The following is a 21211-nucleotide window of genomic DNA, read 5'->3' on the forward strand; positions in this document are numbered from 1 at the left end:
TTTTGTTTGTAGTAAAGTTCCTCACTGGTTGAAGTGCAGTATTAATAGTTCCAGCTTGTAGTTCCGTTCCCCATCTCTGCTGCACACTGCTTTTGTCTTATCCACTTGTGTTTGTCCGTTTGCGTATTTCACCAGGAACGCCAAGTTTTCCCAAACCAAGGACGAAGCTTTTCAAGCTCTGGCTTCTCCTTGGCACTGTCACTAGCCATGACTCCCGCCAGCCTGGACTTGCCGGAGTTCACTGGATTCGTTTGCCGAGTGGACACGTGACGGCGTAAACATAAACATACAACTTTATTCTCGTAAATGTACGACTTTTTTTTCTCATAAATGTACAACTTTATTTTTGTAAATGTACGACTTTTTTTCTCATAAACTTACGACTTTATTCTTGTACATTTACAAATTTTTTTCTCGTAAATGCACGACTTTATTCTTGAAATTTCATATTCTTACTTTTTTTCAATGGGGCCCTAATACTCTGTCGTAGAATTAAATGTGTTTTGTGTGAAAAAAAAACACCTAGTGTGTTTTTGGAGAGAAGAAAAACATTTGGACTAAAAATTGGCGGGGCCGTGAATTGCGAGTATGCGGGGATCCACTCTACATTACATACGTTACATCCCGAGTTCTTAGGGCTAACTTGATAGCGGTTTGGTACACTTTGATTGGCACCCCTCCACCTGAGCCCAGACAGTGAGGGGCGCGGGGAGGGGGGCGGTGGTTTGTTTATTAATCACCAGCTTGTGTGATGTGTCTCTCATCGCGCCAACACGTATAATTAAGCTTTAAAGGCTTCATGTGTCTGCATTTGGTTTGCTTTTAGCTGCTTTTCAAGTCGCTGCATGCGTGTGCGTGCATGTGCGTGTACAGTAAGTGGGCGTAGATAATCCTCCAACGTGTGTGCGTGGTCAGGGGAGCTTCCCAAAAGAAGAAGAAAAAAGAATGCGTACGCTTCCCACCTTGCATGACCTACAAGGTGTCTCCTGACACGCTAGCTTGTTTGCCGTCTGCACGAGTGACAGCTGAAAGGTTGGCGGCCAAACACTTTGCTGCTTCTTGGATGACATCTTCACGGTCTCCAGAAGACATCAGCAGCAACAACACCTTCTTGTGTTGCTTCATGGCAAACGGAGCTTGTATGTGTTGTCCTCACCTTGATGCGCTGAAAATGCGACAATTAAACTGAAACGATCACATCAGCGACTTCAAGGAAGTTACCGAACGATTCTTCAACAAAAAAAAAACAGGCCCCATGTTTGCAGTAACTTGTCATTACTGGAAAACTTAAATCGATGCTTGCATGTTTTATGTATGCTGTTTATGTTCTGTAATTATTAGCGTTACCTGATACGCTTGTTTGCTGCTACTGTTTCAAACCTGAGATGCATTCAAGATCAATCTGGTCTCGTTCATGACCCACATGTGCACGTTGTAACATGTTTCCTGCACTGTGTAGTGCTGATTGTAGTATTTTAGTCACCATTACTGCAGTATTCTACTACGTTGTACTGCATATGTAGTGTGGACATTGCGGCTGTGGTGCTTTAATTTCTTCTCACCGGATTAGTACGGGAGCAAATGTAATGTGACATTTCTTTTCGGACATATTTCCATACTGCCAAGCTGAAAAGCTGTGATTTGTATGGAAGCAGCATGAAGTGCTCGCAAAAGTTGCACCGCCTCTCAAACGCAGCGAGACGCCATCACAGGCTACAATTTACGGCCATTACGTTGGCCTATTTCAAGCAATCCTGATGGATTCTGCTCAATTATTGTCCATTACGGAGAAAGATGGCCGCCATCAAGCATGCAGCAAATTACCGCCTCCATCACAGCAACTTGTCAGCGACATGAGGTGGAATTGTGTTGCTCCTAAAAGTAATACATTGGTTCCGAACATTTCTGCCTTGTGACCCTTTAATACAAATCCACGGCAACCTTTGACCCTTCATAACATTGCGGATATGTGGCGCTATAAGCTTGTGTGCGGCTGAATCTTAAAATGCTTGTTGACCTTCGTCATAGCACAAAAAAGAAAGGGAAAATAATAATGGGTGGCCCTGAAGCCCCTAAAAGCAAACATTATGCAATTACAAAAAAAATAAAAGTCATTTATTTATTGTAATATATTTATGATATCATATCTGAAGTGGTTCACTTCTTTTTACACTCACATGACCGTTATTCCCATAGTTTCAAACTGTGAACAACTCAGAGGTCCACCAGCATGCAGTAAGAAATATTTATAAGTTATATTTTCTTTTTGCTGATGCTAGTCTGGCCGCTAGAGGAGGACCAGCTTGAGTCACTGCTGGCACGGACAGGGTCAGGTGGCAGGCGTCCCAGCAGCACTGGTCCTGGCGGCCGTCAGCACAAAGTGGACTAATTGAGAGGGGAAAAAAAAAAACAGGTCCCAGCCAGTCGTTCCCAGCGTCGTCCCCAAACCATATGAATCACAATGGCGGATCAATAAGTTCTCAAGTGCTAATAAGCGCTGGCACATTTTGTGATATGTGAGTCCCTCCATCATTTGAAGCAGCACAGATTTATAGGAAATCCATTGTTAGGTCCAAAGTATGAGGTAATGTAGCACTTAGTAAATGAAGGCTGCGGTGATTTGTATTTCATTTACAAAGGACACGTCTAATCATGATGACGCTCTTCTTCTTCTTCTTCTTACTCAGCAAGGAAGGGAGCCTTTCCTCCCAGACAAACCACGGGGGACTCCACGCCGGCGATTAAAGTCATGTTAGGCGAAGCATTAGAGGTCAAGTCATAAAATAATGAGATTTGCGTTGTCTGCGATCAAAGTGATCGCTCTCTCTGGCTGACATAATTGTTAATGAGCCATTATGGCTGCCCTTTCTCATCCATATCTCAGCACAGTGGCTGCTTTGACAACAAGGCCATACATCACACTATGCAGCCGTCTATGCTGCATACACACTAGGCTGTATGTACAGTATTATATATGCATGTTATATCATAATATACATACACACTAGGCTGTATGTACAGTATTATATATGCATGTTATATCATAATATACATACACACTAGTCTGTATGTGCAGACTATATCATCATAATGTACATATACAGTAGGCTCCATATGTATCTGCATATTATATCATTATACAGTAATCATACACTAGGCTGCATGTATATACAGTACAGTGGTGTCCTGATTTCTTATTTTCTTGCATGTTTGTTACACTTCAATGTTTCAGATCATCCATCCATCTTCTATGCCGCTTATCCTCACAAGGGTCGTGGGTATGCTTGAGCCTATCCCAGCTGACTTTGGGCGAGAGGCGGGGTACAATGCAGGGCACATACAGTATAGACAAACAATCATTCACACTCACATTCATACCTATGGGCCATTTAGAGTCGCCAATTAACCTAACATGCATGTTTTTGGAATGCGGGAGGAAAGCGGAGTACCCGGAGAAAACCCACACACGCACAGGGAGAACAGAGAGATGCCCAAACAGAGATGCAAACCCAGACGTTACCGACCTCATGACTGTGTGGCCACCATGCTAACCACCAAGCCACCGTGCAGCCCGTTTCAGATCATCAAATAAATTACAATATTAGTCAATGACAGCACAACTGAACACAAAATGCATGTTTTAAATGAAACTTTTTATTATTAAGGGAGAAAAAAAAAACCTACATGGCCCTGTGTGAACAAGTGCCCCTTAAACCTAATAACTGGTTGGGCCACTCTTAGAAGCAACCAAGCGTTTGCAATAACTTTGAATTTTGGCGCACTCATCTTTGCAGAATTGTTGTAATTCAGCCACATTGGAGGGTTTTCCAGCATGAAGCGTCTTTTTTAGGTCATGTCACAGCATCTCAATAGGATTCAGGTCAGGACTTTGACTAGGCCACTCCAAAGTCTTCATTTTGTTTTTCTTCAGCCATTCAGAGGTGGACTTGCTGGTGTGTTTTGGATCATTGTCCTGCTGCAGAACCCAAGTTGGTTTCAGCTTGAGGTCACCAACAGATGGCCGGACATTCTCCTTCAGGACTTTTTGGTAAACAGCAGAATTCATGGTTCCATTTATCACAGTAAGTCTTCCAGGTCCCGAAGCAGCAAAACAGCCCCAGACCATCACACTACCACCACCATATTTTACTGTTGGTATGATGTTCTTTTTTTGAAATGCTGTATTACTTTTATGCCAGATGTAATGGGACACACACCTTCCAAAAAGGTCTTGGGGATCATCAAGATGTTTTCTGGCAAAATTGAGACGAGTCTTAATGTTTTTTTTGTTCTGCAGTTGTTTTGGTCTTGGAAGTCTGCCATGCAGGCCGTTTGTGTTCAGTGTCTTTCTTATGGTGGAGTCATGAACACTGACCTTAACTGATGCAAGTGAGACCTGCAGTTCTTTGGGTGTTGTTGTGGGGTCTTTTGTGACTTCTTGGATGAGTTGGTGCTGCGCTCTTGGGGTCATTTTGGTTGGCCGGCCACTCCTGGGAAGGTTCACCACTGTTCCATGTTTTCGCCATTTGTGGATAATGGCTCTCACTGTGGTTCGCTGGAGTCCCAAAGCTTTAGAAATGGCTCTATAACCTTTTCCACACTGATAGATCTCAATTATCGCAGTTAAGTTATGTTTTAACGGGGGCAATCACACAGGGCCATGTAGGTTTTCTTTCTCCCTTAATAATAAATAAAATATTTCATTTAAAAACTGCATTTTGTGTTCAGTTCTGTTGTCATTGACTAATATTTAAATTTGTTTGATGATCTGTAACATTTATGTGTGACAAACATGCAAAAAAAATAAGAAACCAAGAAGGGGGCAAACACTTTTTCACACCCCTGTATATGTATATTATATCTTGTTAACAGGCACTCACTGGACACAAGATTAGGTACACCTCCACAGTCTAATACACAGGAGTGAAACTCAAGGCCTGTGTCACATCATTTTATGTGGCGCAAAAGCCCAAACGGACTCACTTATTTATCATTCTTGCTAAATCCATTAGTTTTTTTCATTCTGGCAGAAAATTTGTACCTCAATTGCAAATTTTTATGCAACATGTAAACAAGCAGAGCCTTCTAAAATGATTACATTTGAGTATTGTCACTCTTTTTACTTTGACGCATGCTTTCAGTATTGGTTACCCACCAATTTATTAGCAAAAAATGATAATAATGATAAGTATGTTATGTTTATATCATTTTACAGTGAGTTTGACACTCCCGATAATAGTAGACAATCAATTCTAATACATGTGTGGTCATTGGTTTAATAAAACAATTCAATCACGGTAAAATAATGAATAATGGTGCGGCCTCATTGAAAAGTGGTCATGAATACGGAAAAAGGGCGTAAGTGTTGTGACATCTATAAGGAAACAGGAGCACTACTTTTTTTTTTTTTTTTTAACCGTTGCTTCTCTGCATGTCAAGGTGAGTTGTCTTTTGAGAAATACCACAGATCAGGTTAGGAAGAAAGTTAAATAAAAAGCCTTTAAAATGGTGTTCACAGAGGGGGAAAAGACAAACACGTCGCTGTTGAAAATAAAAGCACACACTGAAATCCATTCTGATGACAGTTGGAAGAATGCAGGCTTTATGGGGGAGACTTGAGCCCCATCTTTGCCATATCTTTTAAGCGTGATTATTTACTTAAAACAACAAACCAAAGCCTGAGTCTGGCAGGGTGGACGTCAGCCTTTGATTGAGTCCTCAGCTTGAATTCTTAGCTAATAAATTGTTCCACGTCTTTGTCTGGGGCTTTAACGACAGTGGTCCAAGTTTTTCTTGCCCTAATCTCAAGAATGCAGCAACCTCTTGAGAAGTTTCCTTCTCTCCCAGAGTCGCGTCTTGGCTTTGTTTTCTTAGACAACTCTAGGCATTGACAGGCCTCACCGTTAGCCTGTTTTCACCAATCAGTGTCAGCTGAGGCCGAAAAGCGTTTTAAAAAAGATATGGAGCAAACTTTTCATCAGGCCCCACAAAAAGACAGCTTTCGGAGGCTGTTTTCCACGTGAAGGTGACCTGGGAGGGACTCTGAGCTCACGGCCCAGGTATGAGCAGCTTAGCTTTGTTCTGACGACAGCTGGCTGAGTCACATCCACTAACCTCCTTTGGTCAGCTTCCAACTACCAACAATAAAATAATCATTAGTAACGTCCATGCACGCCACATACATGTGACACAACTGTGGAGATATTTTTAAAACTGTTTTATACTATTTGTAACACGAGTCATTGGTTGCATTCTTAATAATATAGTCAATTCATCAAATATAAAATATTAGAGAATATGAAATAATAGTGATTGAACTTATCTAATTTGCATTGTAAACATTTATAAACCAACGACATAATATTTTGTTTTGAAAGGAACTACACCTGAACTGCCTCTGCTCGTCTCTCAGCCAATCAGAAGCAGCTCAGCAGTTCCGCGTTTGGAAGCAAGAAGGGCGGTGCCAACGTTACCTAGCAACCAGTCAAACTCTGTGCTGATAGGATGGCAACGCGGAAGGTTCGTTCTCTTCATAATTAGTAACTTTTATGAAAAGTAGAGTATGCTAGTTTCACAGAGAGGTTGAAATAACGTCGTGTTTTCCTCTTAAGTGAAATCTCTAGACGGTCACGTTGTGTTTGTGGTGTTTAAAAACAAGTGACGTCGTTTGGAGAGTGGAGCTACCTGCTAGCTTGTTGAGATGCTAAACACCTGTGACACGAGCGCTTTACGATAAACGTAAATGCTACTTTTGCATGAAACCTTTATCTTTAAGACTACACATAAGATAGATGTTAATTAAGCTATGATACAGTAAAACAAAAGTAGTGAATATTTGAGGTTGAATGTATTTCACAGGATGGTAAAGCAAGCAGCAAGTTGGTGATCACCTCAGTGGCCCTTCAGGATCATATCAGGAGAAACCTGCTAGAACCTGATTTCCTGCTTTCTGACCCGCTGCTGAAGTTCAGAAGCAAAGCACCTTCTAGGCGGAGAGGGAACCAAATGCATGCGCAGAGAACGGACCATCTAGAAGAGCGAGAATATGTACTTGATCCTCCTCCACCACCTCCAACATTAGGTAGGCAGCTATGGAACCATTGGACATGTCTGGAACCTTCTTTGTGGTCTTCGTTCATGATGTGATGGCTCTCTCCTACCAGCTCAGAGGATTGGTTTGGTGGCCCCGCCTCCAGACAGGCTGAGCGAGGACCAGTGGAGTCAGGTGAAGACCAGGTCGCTCCAGCAGCGGGAGTCCGAGCAGCCTTGTTCAATATGCAGGGAGGCTTTTTGCCTACAGCCTCAGGTATTCACCAACAGCAGAATAGATGATAGAATAAATAGGATACAAATCAATGTACATTTGGATTTCAAGACCTCCAGCTGGCATTTAGCTTGTTATGTGGTGTCTACGTGACGTGTGAGACTGCAGCTTGGAGCTTTCTCTCCGCTCTAATGGCTTGTCGAGCTGTTGGAAATTGTGCACAGCGGGGGGCTCTTTCTCCACTGATGGAGTGTGCGGAGCAGGCCCAAAACAATAAGAAATCAATACGGCCCCCCGGCCTCTTGCCCTCTAGAGATCTAAATAAACTGGCTTGTGTGCCAAGTGCCATTGCCGTCTCCTTGCAGAGCATGAAAGAGCTCCTCCTCTGGGTTGGAACCAGCCCACAGATGCTCCTGCTTGTTTCTTCTATCCTCTTGGCAAATAACACACCTTCACATCTATGTGTCTGAGTACACACACTAACCGTAGCATCCTAAAGCTGCAATGTGTGTGTGCATCTTGGTGTCCCTCGTAGGTGCTGCTGTCCTGCTCCCACGTCTTCCACAAAGCATGTCTGCAGGCCTTCGAGAGGTTTTCCGGAAGGAAGTGCTGCCCGATGTGCAGGAGGGAGCAGTACGAAACACGTGTGATCCACGATGCCGCGCGCCTCTTTCGAAACCAGTGTGCTGCCAGGTGTTGATTGTTGTTGCTGCTGTGGTTTGAGTGACTGTGCTCTAAATTTGTCAACTCTGCAAATGAACCTCATTCATTGTTTGTGTGCAGAATTCAGGCTTTTTGGCGAGGCTACGTTGCAAGGAAGTGGTACAGGAATATTCAGGGAAGCGTCTGCCCAAAAGACAAGCGCCTGCGACATAAATTCTACGAAGCAAAGGTGAATTTGATCAGGACGTCTTATAACTTCATGTATTCTTCTTCTAGTCTCATCTATTGCTTTGTCTCAATTGGCACACTTTCATACTTACACTTTGTCTTTTGAGTGCGTAAGTGTGTTCACACTGATAACTACGGCACAGTGCAGTACGTTACAGTACAGTCAGTACCTGGATGTTGCACTCAAAACGCTGAGTGTGCGGTGATGGACACTTAACACCGTTAATAGCGGAAAGGGGAGGGACGATCACACAAAAAGCAACAGCGTAATCTCGAGTCGAGGGGTTGCAATTCTCTTTTACGCACATGTTTTTCTCTTAATAACGAAAAAATTCATTTCAAAACAGCATTTTGTGCTCAGTTGTGTTGTCACTGAATTAAATTTGCTTGATCTGAAACACTTAAGTGTGACAGACATGTAAAAAAAAAAACAAACAAGAAATCAGGAAGGGGGCAAACACTTTTTCACACCACTGTAAATATTGCCAGTTTTTTTTTTTTTTTAATCATTGCTTCTGAAAGCCTGGTTCAGCCCTGCAATAGGGTTTGAAATGAAGCTATATATGATGATAATGATAATAATAAGCTGTTAGGTGTGATGACAGGCTGGTGGTTTCTGGTCAACAGTAAATATTGAAGGAGTAATAAATAATTGTGTACAACGATCATAAGATGACATGTTATGACTTCCTATACGCCTTCAAATGAAATCACATGATGTGATTGTGATAACAGTGGAGGTAGAGAAGCGCGAACAAGTGAAAGACCATTTACCATGTCACTGACTCACAGGTGCTCGACGAATACGCGGGTTTCCCTGACTCATGGGTTGACAAAGACGTGTCGGGTGCTCGAAGAAGACTCGAGTTTCACGGACTCGGCGGTGCGCTTGTCCGCGTGTCCTCTGTGCTTGTGCTCTGTGACGAGCGACTCAAGAGGATAGAGTACCCGATTCACTCCAGCGAGTGACTCATAAAAACTCGAGTCAGTTAAAGGAATGAGGTTTCCCAGGACTAGCTCCCACTGAGAAATATGTCAAAATACAGCGCACTGTTCCACTCAAAATAGCGAGTGCGCAGGGATGCACACTTACCACCCTCAATAGTCACCTCAATCTTGGTTACGTTGCAGAAAGTTGTGGGGTTGGGCGGTGGGTGAGACTACCTTGGAGAGAGGAAGGTCCATTTTGCGATCGTCATTTCCATGTAATGGATTTGGGACAGCACTACACCGTCAAAATTCACACACTCAGGAACTAAGTAAACAGTGTGCACAGCACGAGCACCTTATTGGGTCAAATCAAGACAGGCGCTGTGTAGAAGGCACTCTCTGACCCCAAGTACACACACACACACACACACACCTTCACCTGCGTTCACCCTCTCGAGCCCTTTGATGCTTTGTGGAACTTTGCTTGTTTGTTGGCTAATACGGAGAGAGTTAGTGTTTTAGTCAAACAAACGGAACATTCCAGACTGCACACAAAAGCACAACGCTCTCCTGCGTGTTTGGGTCTGCTGTTCCTTCATCCATTAGAGGAGTTGCGTCGTGTTTGTGTACCTGACGTTGTCTCCTGTGCTGCTTGTTGTGTTGAATGATGGCGTTGCCTGGTAGGAAAAAGGGAACATTGCCATCTAGTGAAGCCTGCTCAGGCCTTTGATCACCTACTTGACTCGACCGCTAGGGCGCTTCCGGGTCTGGCTTCTGGTGCACCGTGCGGGAAGCGACTGAAGAGGTTGAATGTGCATGTGTTATATTTCCTAAGAGCTGTTTGATGAAGACAATCACCACTCGGGTTCAATCCAACAAAGCGAGCCAATTAAGTCGGATGTGCCACCAGTGGTGGTGGGTGGTCACGACATTCTCATGTCTTTTGTCACGGTGAGGATGATGCAGTGCAACATGCTGCTGACAGCTGTGATGGACGCCATCTTGAAGGTGTTTGCTTAGCTGACTGTAAAGCAAACAGGCGTGTTGGTGCGAGACCTGTGTGAGCCACACGCTGCTGATTGCATGAAGACATGCCTGCAACTAAACAAGTTACACATTATCAACTCATCCCTGCACCCGGCTTTCCTTTCTGGCCCGCTTCCGAGGTCCGACCCTGAGTCAACACATTAAGGGGACGCGCTATCGACGTGCAGATAAGATCCTCTGCGCCCTTCGTGTGTTCCCCTTCTACGTCGGCGTAACGAGAAGCAAAGTTCATCACGCTGTTTGCTCGGCCCCGTGGAAAAAGTCATAAAACATCCACCTGAGCGCTTAACAGTTGTTGAATTAGCCGTCCGAGCACGGCTGTAAAGCAGTCTTGATGTCGGCGTGACAGCTTGGCGAGGAGAAGCAGTCAGTGCACATGTGCAAACAGGCCCTGAGATCACATGACTTTGTCTTGTTGAGCTGCTACCAGAGCTTCTTACGCGAAAGGAACGTGTTTGTCAGCTGGTAGGATTGTTCATTTCTCATCTTGTCGATCAGGTGTGTCCAAACCTTTTCCTGCGAGGGCTGCATGCAGAAAAAATGAAGTACTTTGTGTACTTAATTACATGCAATGTAGCTGAAATATGCTATGTTGTCAAATATATTTAGCTCAGCTTTGTGTTAGACTTTGGAATTCTTCTGATGTGAGGCCGTGTGGCATGTCGCCTTTAGATTATTCCATGGGCCAATAAAAAATGAGCATTTCTTTTTGGTGCAGAACCCAGCGGTGTGCCATCAGGGCCAGCAAAGCCTTCTCTGCTGGCCTAAACACCATCAGAAGCACTGACCCACATTTACAATGTAAATTCTACTTCCATGAAATTGTATTAATTTATTCCAGACGGTCTATTATCTTCATTTTATAGCATGTCTCTTCAGACTTAAGCTTCTACGTGTTTCCATGTCAATGCAATCTGCCCAGGGCCTTCAAAATCAATGGTGCTGGCCCGATGTCACTTAAAGACTATTATTAATGGGGTTATTTCTTTAACCAGTCAAATTTCAGATTCACCTCACAGGGCCAGCTAGCAGGCGTACAGTAATGTCAGCAATTATCAGTCCTCTGATTGGTTGATGTCTGAAATATGCTCACACTTTACCAGTGCGCTTTAAGGGCTTAACTGGTATGTTGCTTTCGTACTAAGGGTATTCATCCTCAACTCTGTAATGCCATGCGTTGTTATATTGCTTTTTTTGCTCTCTTATTGGTGGTTTCTATAATAGTGCTGCGGTATTAAGAGGTGGATTGGGTTGTGTAAGTCCGCACTGAAAGCCCAGGTATGAAATGCCCCGCCCACAACTGGCAGAACCAATGGATCAGAAAAGTCATTGGTCTGTTTTTGTTGGATAAAATCTTCCTTGCTGCTATTTGCACACACACACACACAACAGAATGATGTATTGAAATAGACAACATGTATGTTTGTTTGTCTGCCAGCAATGTTTACTTCTCTGTAGTGGCTTCCATGAATCGTCCTTGTTGGTGGGTGATGTGCTGGTATTGATCTGTGCACTGTCAGCCACCACAGCACACACACACACACACACACACACACAGACATAATTAGCCTTGACTGAGCACACGGCTGCATTGTGTGTCTGCTTTGTGCCAGTAAGATGTTTGTTGCCTTTAGCTGCAGGAGCTGAACGAGAGCTTCGTGAGACACTGTCAGACCAACACGGAGGCTTTTCTGAGCGATATCGACCGCTTGCTGTCATCGAGCCGGCGAGTGTTCCAGCAGCTGGAGAGAAAGTACGTCTCCGAGCCTCAGGAGGATGACTGGGAGCGCATACGCAGTCAGGTCAGGAAGCATCATCGTACACCAAAAAGCCCCCTCCATCTGCCTTACCTTTTTTCTTTCTTTTAACCCGTGACGCGTTCACGCTTGCACGAGCGCGACAGGGAAGAACACATCCTTCCAGAGGTGATCATTAATTTATCCAAATAATCAATACTACACAAAGCACACTCAAATGCATGATGGGCTTTTTACGAGAGAAGATGTTGGCCTCAATAGTGTCAATAAAAAGGACCTCTTAGCTTCTTCAGTCTAGACAGTGCATGATATGCTGCTTGTTGATTTGCAATGTGACTCCAGATGATAATTATTGCATATTTCCGTGTGTGAACAGGTGAACCAGCGGGGCACAGGTGACTGTGCCATCTGCCTAACGGCGCTGTGCGGGCCGGGCCTCACTGCAGAGGCCGCAGGCTTCAGCCTCCATGGAGGGAGGCGCTCGGTGCTGCTGTCTTGCTCGCACCTTTTCCACCAGTGCTGTTTGGACGCCTTTGAGGCCTTCACTGTGACTGGCAGAGCCGCATGCCCCCTCTGCAGGTCCACCTACCACAAAAGGCTCATCTAAACCAGGTAGACACACCTTTTGGGCACTTTTGTCTCCAGCTCACCGATCATAATCCGGTACGTGGTTCTGTTCACGTACAACGTAGCGTAAAACAATGTCTTGGAAAAACCACCTTTCTTGTGTTTATGCAGAGATGATCACAAATAAAGCTTCTTTCTAACTTTTATTTGCAAACAGACATAAAAAAATTCACAGAGACTGAGAAATACTTTAAAAAAATACATTCACAAAACATGTACCCCAAAAAGTTGACATGCAGAGACTGAGCTGCTTCACAGCATCGGACTGTGATGTTTCATTAGAGGCTGAACAGGACCAAAACTAACTTCCCTGACTGGTGCCACGCAGCCCACTTTGTAGGAAGAACCACTTGTAAATAAAAAAAAAGAAGTAGATTGTTGATCTGTGCCACTTTGTGGCAATGAGACACAATTAGAACTTGATGATTCACCAAATGTTTGGGTAAAGCTGCAATCTATCCAGCCCTAAAAGCAGATCTTTGGTCCTGCTCTGGTTTCCACAATAGGAAGGAAAAATCCTCAAGTCTAATTAGATTTATTTAAGAAGAGCAGAGCTGCATATTCACATATTTAATCAAAAAGGGAAAGTAACTACTGCATATAGAAATACATCACCATATAAGAACACACAGCATGATCAGGTGGACTCTTGAATGTTTCTATGACAACAGTCGTGGCGAAAAGGAAGCGTGCTAGCATCACAGTGGAACTGTCTGGAAACCAAAACCACATCACAAAGAAACAGCCTTAAGGTTAACGCTCGTCCTTTAAGGCATTTACGGTGCTTCTGCACGCCCACGACCTCACAGTGGAGAAGATGAGCAACTCACGCCCGTCCAAGCAGACCTTCTGGGATTGCTCACCTTTGGACTGAGGCGTTGACGACTAATATATATACATTGCTTGTCTGCACTCACTGAAGACTTGACTTTCATATGTACATAGAAAATACAATATTTACACTCATCAACAGTGGCCTGTTTGGACGAGGGGTGGAAGCAAAATGTGAACGTAAACGCACCTATAAGTTGGAACTAATGACATCATCAGGCTCAATGAGCTTTTCAACTGCACCTGCTCGCTACAGGACACTTCCTAAACAGGTACTATTTCACAACATCGGACTGTGGCCAGTAGTTGTGTGTCGGTTTCCCAGTGACGTGTTAGTGCTGCCTGGTTTTTCTAGTTTTACCCAGGACTATCATCAAGTGGAAAACTGATATCAAAGCAGTGGAGTAAACCTGAGCCGAGCCGGTCCAGTGTTGTATTCCATATTGCTAATAAAAGACCATAAATTGCACTACATGATCTTTATAAAAGCCTCGTTTTCACCAAGCAGTGCAGTTGGGTTTGGTTTATTTTATTCCCTTTCCATTTGAAAGAATCCCTAAATATCCATCCATTGATAGCTCTTCCTCGCTTGAATGATGAACCAGAAGTGCAGCGCTTGGTGGAAAGGTGACTAAAAAGAGGAACAGTGTGTAGCACAGGTGGTTGGTAGAAGCACAGCTGAGGGAGTGCGTGTTCTTTTCAGTCCACATCAAGCTGACTGCAGCCCATCTCACTCCTCCGTCTCCTCTTGGAATGTCACATGGCAAAATGGCTCTCAGCCTCCATTTGCAGCATCCGCCAGACACTGCACGGCTTTATTAAGTTCTGCTCCAATCCCTTTCACCTTTCAGCAGCCAGGCTGTACTGTGGAAATCTCCCCTTGGCTTTGCTCAGGTGTGTGTGTGTGTGTGTGTGTGTGTGTGTGTGTGTGTGTTGACCCATCCATCCTTTCACAGAGTTTTCTGATGCCCGTTGGCCGACAGCTTTCCAGATTCAGGATCGGTAGGGGTGGTTGACAGTTGTAATTTATCCAGACCTGGCCAGGGCAAGATAAGACATTTCATAAGACACAAAAGCCATGACGTGTGTCACACTGCACTGTTTGCCATGTAGTTTACCTAAGGCCTTGAGGAGCTCTTCTCGTACGGCTGAGGTGAACTTCCTGACGAGACAGAGCGTGGTCACGACGGCAAAGAGGAGGTTGTATGAAAGGACGATGTAGAAGTTTCCCAGCCAGTCGAACCTCCCAAAATCTCCCAACAGATCAAACCTGGTGATGCCTGTGAAGGAAGCGGACGCTTGTTAGAAGCGATGAACAACACTACTTTTGAGTGGTGGTGGAAAGGCAGCAACAAGTAGCCTGGAAGCCCGGGACAGTTGGGACGTATTTAATGAGCCTCGGTGTTTTGGAAATGGGCGAGTGGTGGGTGACTAAGCACTGCAGTTATGCAGGAGGACTCATCTCTCCACAAAGATGAAGGTGCGGTTCTTCCTCTTTGACCTCGTTTCAACACTCTGATGCATCCTGGTTCATCCAATCACAAGAGGACACCATATACATTCACAAGAAGCAGCCAAAATTAGACTTGATGGCCTTGCAAGCGCTAATCGTCAAGGATGTTGTTGTAGAAATAATGTTTGCTGTGGGTCATCTAAATGCAGAAATGAGAGCGAAGGAGTCGTTCTGCCTCTCCTGTAACATCTTCAGCCCCTGTGGTCAAATGGATTGGCCAATCGATTCGGTGTCTGCAAAGATCTATTTACAGCCACAGTAAGCACTTGGAAGGCATCGAGGACCTTTAACAAAATTGCCTGTGAAGAGACGCTGGGATGCGATGATGGCAGACCCCAGTCGATAGTGTGGTCAGCTTCTCATAGTTAGCGCCAATTGATTGGTTCTTGATTTTATTCATGTGAGAACATCTTTGTGGAATAGAAGAGCTTCAGCATGGGAGAACACGTTGGTCCGCCACACACTCGAGCTTTCATTGACCTGTGTCTCAAATGGAATACTTCCGTCAGTACTCTTCAATTAGTATACTACAGTATGTACACTGTGTACTTAGTTCCAGAGTGTGCGAATTTTGATAGTGTAGCGCTGTCCCATATCCATTATTGACGCATCTTCTTCTGTTCACAGCAATGCACACTCACCAGCTTGAGTGTTTTCAGGTCATTCGAGTATGTAACTACTGCATTTTAATGTCCCTCTCATTGTTACAGCACTTGTGCACTCAAAAGACTAGGGGTAAATATTAGGGATGTCCCAATCAGATATTGATATCGGGCAATTGGATTGTATTGGCACGCATTTCAAATCTCCGATACTGGCACATCGATACAAGCGGTGGATTCCTGTTTCCGCCCCAGCAGCAACAACGACAGTGTTTGTTTGTATTGCTGCACCGTACAAGGGGCAGGGTAGTGTCAGCCGTGTGGCAGTAAAAAGACATTGCAGATGACTGAAAAACTTGTCATGCACAAGTTTCCGGTGCCGGCACAGAACTGGGGAATTTTAATACGACCAACCTCATCACGCATATGAAGCGGCATCACGCGGGAAAGACTTCTAACATTCCATACTACAGTATGTGTGATTCGTGCTGATATCGAATCAATATCGGTATCGTATCGGAAGTGGAAACGTCGTATCTGGACACCCCTAGTAAGTATGCAAGTCCACCAATGGAGAGAGAGCCTTAGTCTTGCGTGTTATAAACGATGGTAAGCTAAGCTTGCTAATGTAGGTGGCACAAATGATGACATAGCATTGGTGCAAAGTTGGAACGTCAAGCATGAAATGGACCTGCTTCAGCAATTATGTGCACGTTTCCCCACACAGATGTGCACACATTCAAATCCCCATTTGTATTTTGACTTTTTTGCACTCACATTGATTCCTTTTCATCTATCTATTCAGCGTCACAAAGCAGAACCTGTTGATAGTTAGTAAAGCGTCCAGTGAGTCACTGTATGCACATGCACACACACACACACACACACACCATAGAGTGATGCTATTTGAACAGCTGTGCTTTGCACTCTGCATGTTTATTAGCGCCATTGTGATGTGACGCTGCTGCTCCTGTCATTTTTAGCCTCACTGTCGGATAAGCGCTACGTTTGGCCCGAGTGGCGGCAGGAGGGACGCGTCCTACTCATGCGGCATGATGTCCAATTCAACCCGCGTGGCACGTAGACACTGAGCAGTACTCACCTAAAGTTCTGGACATGACCGGCAGGGCTGAACTCAGCACTAAGATGGACACACAGCATCCGATGATCTACAAATGAAAGTTTGACTTAGTAAAGTGTAGAAGTATGACAAGTGGACGGCCACACACGTTCACACAGCACTCCATGTTCACTTATTGTACAGTTGCTGCCTGTCAAGTTGCTCATTATCAGCTTCTCCAGAGCCAGTTAACAAGCTCCACCACTCCCAAACTCATTACCAAGTGAATAGGTACCACTGTGGGCCAAAAGGAGCTCACATCCTCCTCCTCCTCCCCCACCGCCTCCTGCCCTCTGATGTACAAGAAAAGAGCTTGCACTTTGCTGGTGTTTGCGCAGCCCACAAACAAATATTGGACAGCTCCACTAAAGCCATTGAGGGACAACATCAGGGGGTATTAGGAGGAAATAGATGAAACACCTTCACAACGTTCTCAGCACCCTTGCCCCCACTTCAGCCCATCTTTACCGTTGTCATGGTTGTGTCATCCTTCCTGGGAGTGAGCCCCTCAAAGAGGCGAAGGCTGTAGAAGCCCACCACAGAGGAAGCCATCAAATAACTGGTCAGCAAATCAGTCAAGGACCAAAACAAGAATGAAAGAAAGAAAGCAGCTTCATGGCGGCGTCCTTCTCAGCCCGTTGTGAGTCTTCACCTTTTCAGCGTTTAATAAAAGGTGACAACATGTCTTCCGGAAGGTGTGTGCCTCAACTATGTCCTGAGTAAACAAAGCTGCCTCGACAATGTTGCTGTTGGCCGTGGAGCATGATGGGGGGCGGGGGTCACTGAAAGGATACAACATGAGGATGATCTCCAACACAGCTTGAGCCACGCCAAAAGTGGACAGAGACGTGCTCCTGATGCCGTGCTCCTGCAAGGTGGAAGAAGAGCTGTGTTATTCAAAGTCCCAAAATAAAGAACGCTACACAATGAGAGAGAAAGAATTCTCCCCCCCCACTTGAGGAGCGACCCTATCCAAGTGGCTCGGTGGTGAATGGAAGCGCATGAAAGAGGCTCCTGTTCCAATCACGGCCCGTCGTACAATATGTGAACAGGTGTTCCAACAAAAAACGCCACATTGATTTGAGTGCGGGGAGCGTGCATGCCAAAAACATCAAAACAACACAACAAATACTTGCGCAAACACACACACACACACACACACACCTTGAGGTCTTTTCAAAGTAAAGCAGGAAAAAGACGTCCATGGACATGCTGCGCACATAGCCTGCATGATAAATATTTGCTTTTCCAACATTCTTTGTCTTCTATTGTGCGCGACACTCAAGTCCACAAGGAAGACGTGACTGCCAGTGGCTCACTTTTCTTTGCAGACCTCAGCCAAGGAAGTCATCATGCAAAAAAAAAAAAAACAACTTCAACTCATTTGCGTGGAAGTAGGCCTGTCACGATCATCAATAAATCGATTAACCGCGCGATAAATAAAAACGAACTCGATCATTTTGCCGGCCGGGATAATCTGACATGCGCATGCACATGTGCTGTGAGGCGTAACACGCAAACTGCTGATTCTCCTGAAAGGGCCACCAGCAAATGAGAGTATTCACAGGCGTACTAGTGACAGTGCAGTGACTCCCGAGGGTCACGATGCACAGTCTACAGTGATTTGAAGCCATAGGCATGTGAAAATATACCGCAAACATATTGAATAAACACAGGAAACTGTGTGGAATAATGTACAAAACACCATCTGATGTCAATTTCAGCCCGTTTGACAATTAAAAAATACGAAACGGTGGAACTTACGTTTCAGCTGCCGTGATTCCCAAAGCATAACACCTCATTGTGCACCAAACGCATTTTGCTGCATCCAAAACATGTACGTTGACCAAACTCAAACAAAATGTTACCTCTCATTAAACATAAACAGGGTATAGAGTTGTTTATTATTCCCCATAGTCGTAGTTGTCCTATGTGTATTTACATCTTGTGCTATGTTTTTGTGTAGCACCGTGATTGTAGGTAGTGTTCTGTCTAGTGACGCCCCGGTTCCTTTCTCCATGTGACATACTCACTCTGAGGTCAGTGGTGGCTTATGCTTTGCACCCTATGAGTACCAATGGCTTAACTTTGACCTCGCGGTCCGCACATGCAGGAATATTTGATCTCAAGCTGCCGCAAGTTTGAGATCCATGCTTACCTGCAATCATTTGTAGGACAATTATGGTCCAGCAAATCGTGTTATCGTGACAGGCCTACGAACTTGTCAAATGTAAAGCAGTTTGTTAGTTGGCGAGTCAACATTTGCATTAGGAAATAAGGGAACTTCTGACCTTCCTGGTGCAAGAAAACATGTGAAAACAGTGTAAAGGTGGTTGTCATTATGTTATTATGTTATTTTACTGTCGTGTTTTTTTATTTTGAAGGCCTGACTTACTTTACCAGCTCCAGCTCTGTGTATTTTATTTATTTTTTATGAAAGTTAGTAAACTATTAAGACGGGAAGGCACTGTGAAAGAAGGGTAAAGTAGGGTAGTTTGGGAGGGTTGACAGGTATGGCAGGAGGGTTTTGCTCTTTTCTTACAATTGCATGCCAAGGGCATTTGGGGGGGGTGTTGGTCCTTGTGTGCACTCGGTGTCATTGCGGAGCACAGCGCTGAGAGGTGTGTCTATCATTATCATAATGTCCAATACTTTCCAGTAGGCGTGTCACGAGATCTCACGAGATTAAAACGTGACATTTCTCACTGAGAAAAAGCAGTCTGATGGGCACTCGGTGTGAAACAATAATAAATGAACTCATCACACAATAAATGAAAATGAACTTTGATGTATTGCCATGTGCTTGCTTGTCTGTTTTTGTCGTCTCCTGCCTCCAAACCAGCAGGAGGAGAGTTCACTCTGTGCATCGGTTTCAGCACCTTGGAATGTTTGTTCCACAGAACAACAGTATGAACAGAGTGAGCCCTTTTGTCAGTCATACAGGCTCTTTGTCTCGGTGGGTGGAGGTGGGGCCGCGAGCATACACACAGAATGCAGAAGAGTAATGTAGTAGAAATTCTATTCGTAGATTGCAGTATATTGTCATTTCTAATTAAAAGTCTTAAAAGTAATGTTAAAATCTCGCCTCGCCTCGTCCCGTAGGCCCAATCCCGTGTATCGCCTCGACTCGTGACACCTCTACTTTCCAGCATAATGCAGTAGAAGCGGAATAATAAACATGATGTAGAATTATGACCTTTGTGACAGTGTCAATAAAAGCTGACAGCTTTCATAAAATGTATGGAAATACAAACACTCTCTGAGTTAGACTTTGGAATATATTCCAATGTGAGATGATTCTTTCTAATTACATTTGATATCTTTCTTCGCCACCTTGAGTGTCGTTATCTTGATTTGTTTGGTAAAGGAGCCAGAAGGGGGAAAGGGAGGGGTGGTCTGGCAGGTTGTTTCATGCCTTTTTATGCTACTGTCATCCCTGGGAGCTTTCTGCAGAGCCATGCTGCAGTGCTCGCTCTGCCTTACACCGTCAATTAGCAGACGGCATGTGATGTCATTTATTAATTGGGAGGGTGGGGTGGCGATGGTGTGTGTGCACGCTGGCATACGCGCCAGCTTAGGACGGCAAACTTTCTCAGTTGACTTCTTTTCATTGCTGCAGCAGGAAGGGTAAAGTGGGGGTGAAAAAGGGGAGGTTTGAGGTTAAGGGTCATCTGTACAGCCTGCAGGGGGTTCAGTCATCACACGTCACGTTTGTTGCTTGTGAAATGAGCGCCTTGCTGGCTGCGGTTTGCAGTCTTTGCACAGGAGAAGCGCTAACTTGGTCTCATCCAGCAGAGCTTAACTGCTTAGTACACTTCTATTGTGTTCTTGCAGTGATAGATAAGCAGGATGTGTGATTTAGGAATGGGAGGCGTTCCAAAAGACACACTGTTTGCTCTGCATCATCATTCACTGGAGGAACCCCAGTGAAGATTTGTGTTATCTGCGCCGTAGTCCCAAGTGCTTCCCAAATTTATTACGACTGCAACAGGAAGACCTTCGTGCACATCAGTCTGCAATAGTTGCCATTAAATAACCATAGGGCACCACTTTTTACATCATTCCCATTATCTGAATGAACAAGTCATTCATTGGTATTTTTGACACTTTTAATAGGATGGGAGATTAGGTATTTTTTGGAGGGGGCGATGATGTCGTCATCTAATTTGCATAATTGGCCATGACCCATCTGCGTATCATTTTGATGGATGCAGTGCGAGAGTGCAAGTTCAGCAAAAACATGAAAAGTAAAACAAATATGTTTAGAAACAGAAATGAATTTTCTTCTGTTGCACCGCTGGAGAACAGTAAGACGTGCTTTCATGTTTCGAGCCTCCAGAAGCTTCCGATAAGACCGGAGACAGTCGCTAGGTTTGTCGCGAGTCGCTGTTTTGCAAAACAAGAATCTAAGGGAACAGAATCTAAATTAGCTGGCAACACGGATCCCTCCTGCTACGTCTTCTTATTCCCTGCGAAAAAGCAGTTGTGATGCCATCTACTGTACAGCGTTCACACTGCATGGTCATACGAGTGAGGGTGAACAGGTAGTGCCAAATCTATTTGTGGCGCACCGCCACAAAAAAAATGAATGTACAGGAAACACTGGAGATTCGGCACTCCTGTTTGCAC

At 44.5% G+C, this 21211-nt stretch overlaps 2 protein-coding genes across 7 annotated transcripts in view; one reads left to right on the plus strand and one right to left on the minus strand.

The window, feature by feature from the left end:
* Positions 1-6431: 6431 nt before the first annotated feature.
* rnf32 (ring finger protein 32) lies at positions 6432-13060 on the plus strand. Of its 3 annotated transcripts, none has more exons than XR_008567323.1 (7): positions 6432-6519; positions 6859-7081; positions 7164-7306; positions 7800-7957; positions 8048-8156; positions 11767-12057; positions 12266-12404. XR_008567323.1 is itself a non-coding variant. In XM_054765233.1 (7 exons), exons 1-7 carry the CDS (start codon positions 6505-6507, stop codon positions 12494-12496), a joined length of 1047 nt encoding a protein of 348 aa, XP_054621208.1. In that variant the 5' UTR covers positions 6432-6504; the 3' UTR covers positions 12497-13060. The 3 variants fall into 3 exon arrangements, 2 of the variants coding, with proteins under 2 accessions (XP_054621208.1, XP_054621210.1); XM_054765233.1 differs by having other exon boundaries at positions 11767-11934; positions 12266-13060; XM_054765235.1 differs by lacking the exon at positions 6432-6519 and adding an exon at positions 6571-6738 and having other exon boundaries at positions 11767-11934; positions 12266-13060.
* lmbr1 (limb development membrane protein 1) overlaps positions 12636-21211 on the minus strand; it is a 33745-nt gene continuing 25169 nt past the window's right edge. For 3 of the 4 annotated variants that reach the window (XM_054765228.1, XM_054765230.1, XM_054765231.1), the window contains 5 exons: positions 17377-17450; positions 17051-17141; positions 16565-16631; positions 14466-14627; positions 12636-14383 (listed from right to left, as the gene is read on the minus strand). In XM_054765228.1, coding sequence (XP_054621203.1) covers positions 14298-14383; positions 14466-14627; positions 16565-16631; positions 17051-17141; positions 17377-17450 — 480 coding nt within the window. In that variant the 3' untranslated portion in view covers positions 12636-14297. The remainder of the gene's footprint in view (positions 14384-14465; positions 14628-16564; positions 16632-17050; positions 17142-17376; positions 17451-21211) is intronic. The other variant, XM_054765229.1, reaches the window with a different exon arrangement.

This window comes from Dunckerocampus dactyliophorus, chromosome 21 (assembly GCF_027744805.1).
Source record: "Dunckerocampus dactyliophorus isolate RoL2022-P2 chromosome 21, RoL_Ddac_1.1, whole genome shotgun sequence".
NCBI classification, from domain to species: domain Eukaryota; kingdom Metazoa; phylum Chordata; class Actinopteri; order Syngnathiformes; family Syngnathidae; genus Dunckerocampus; species Dunckerocampus dactyliophorus.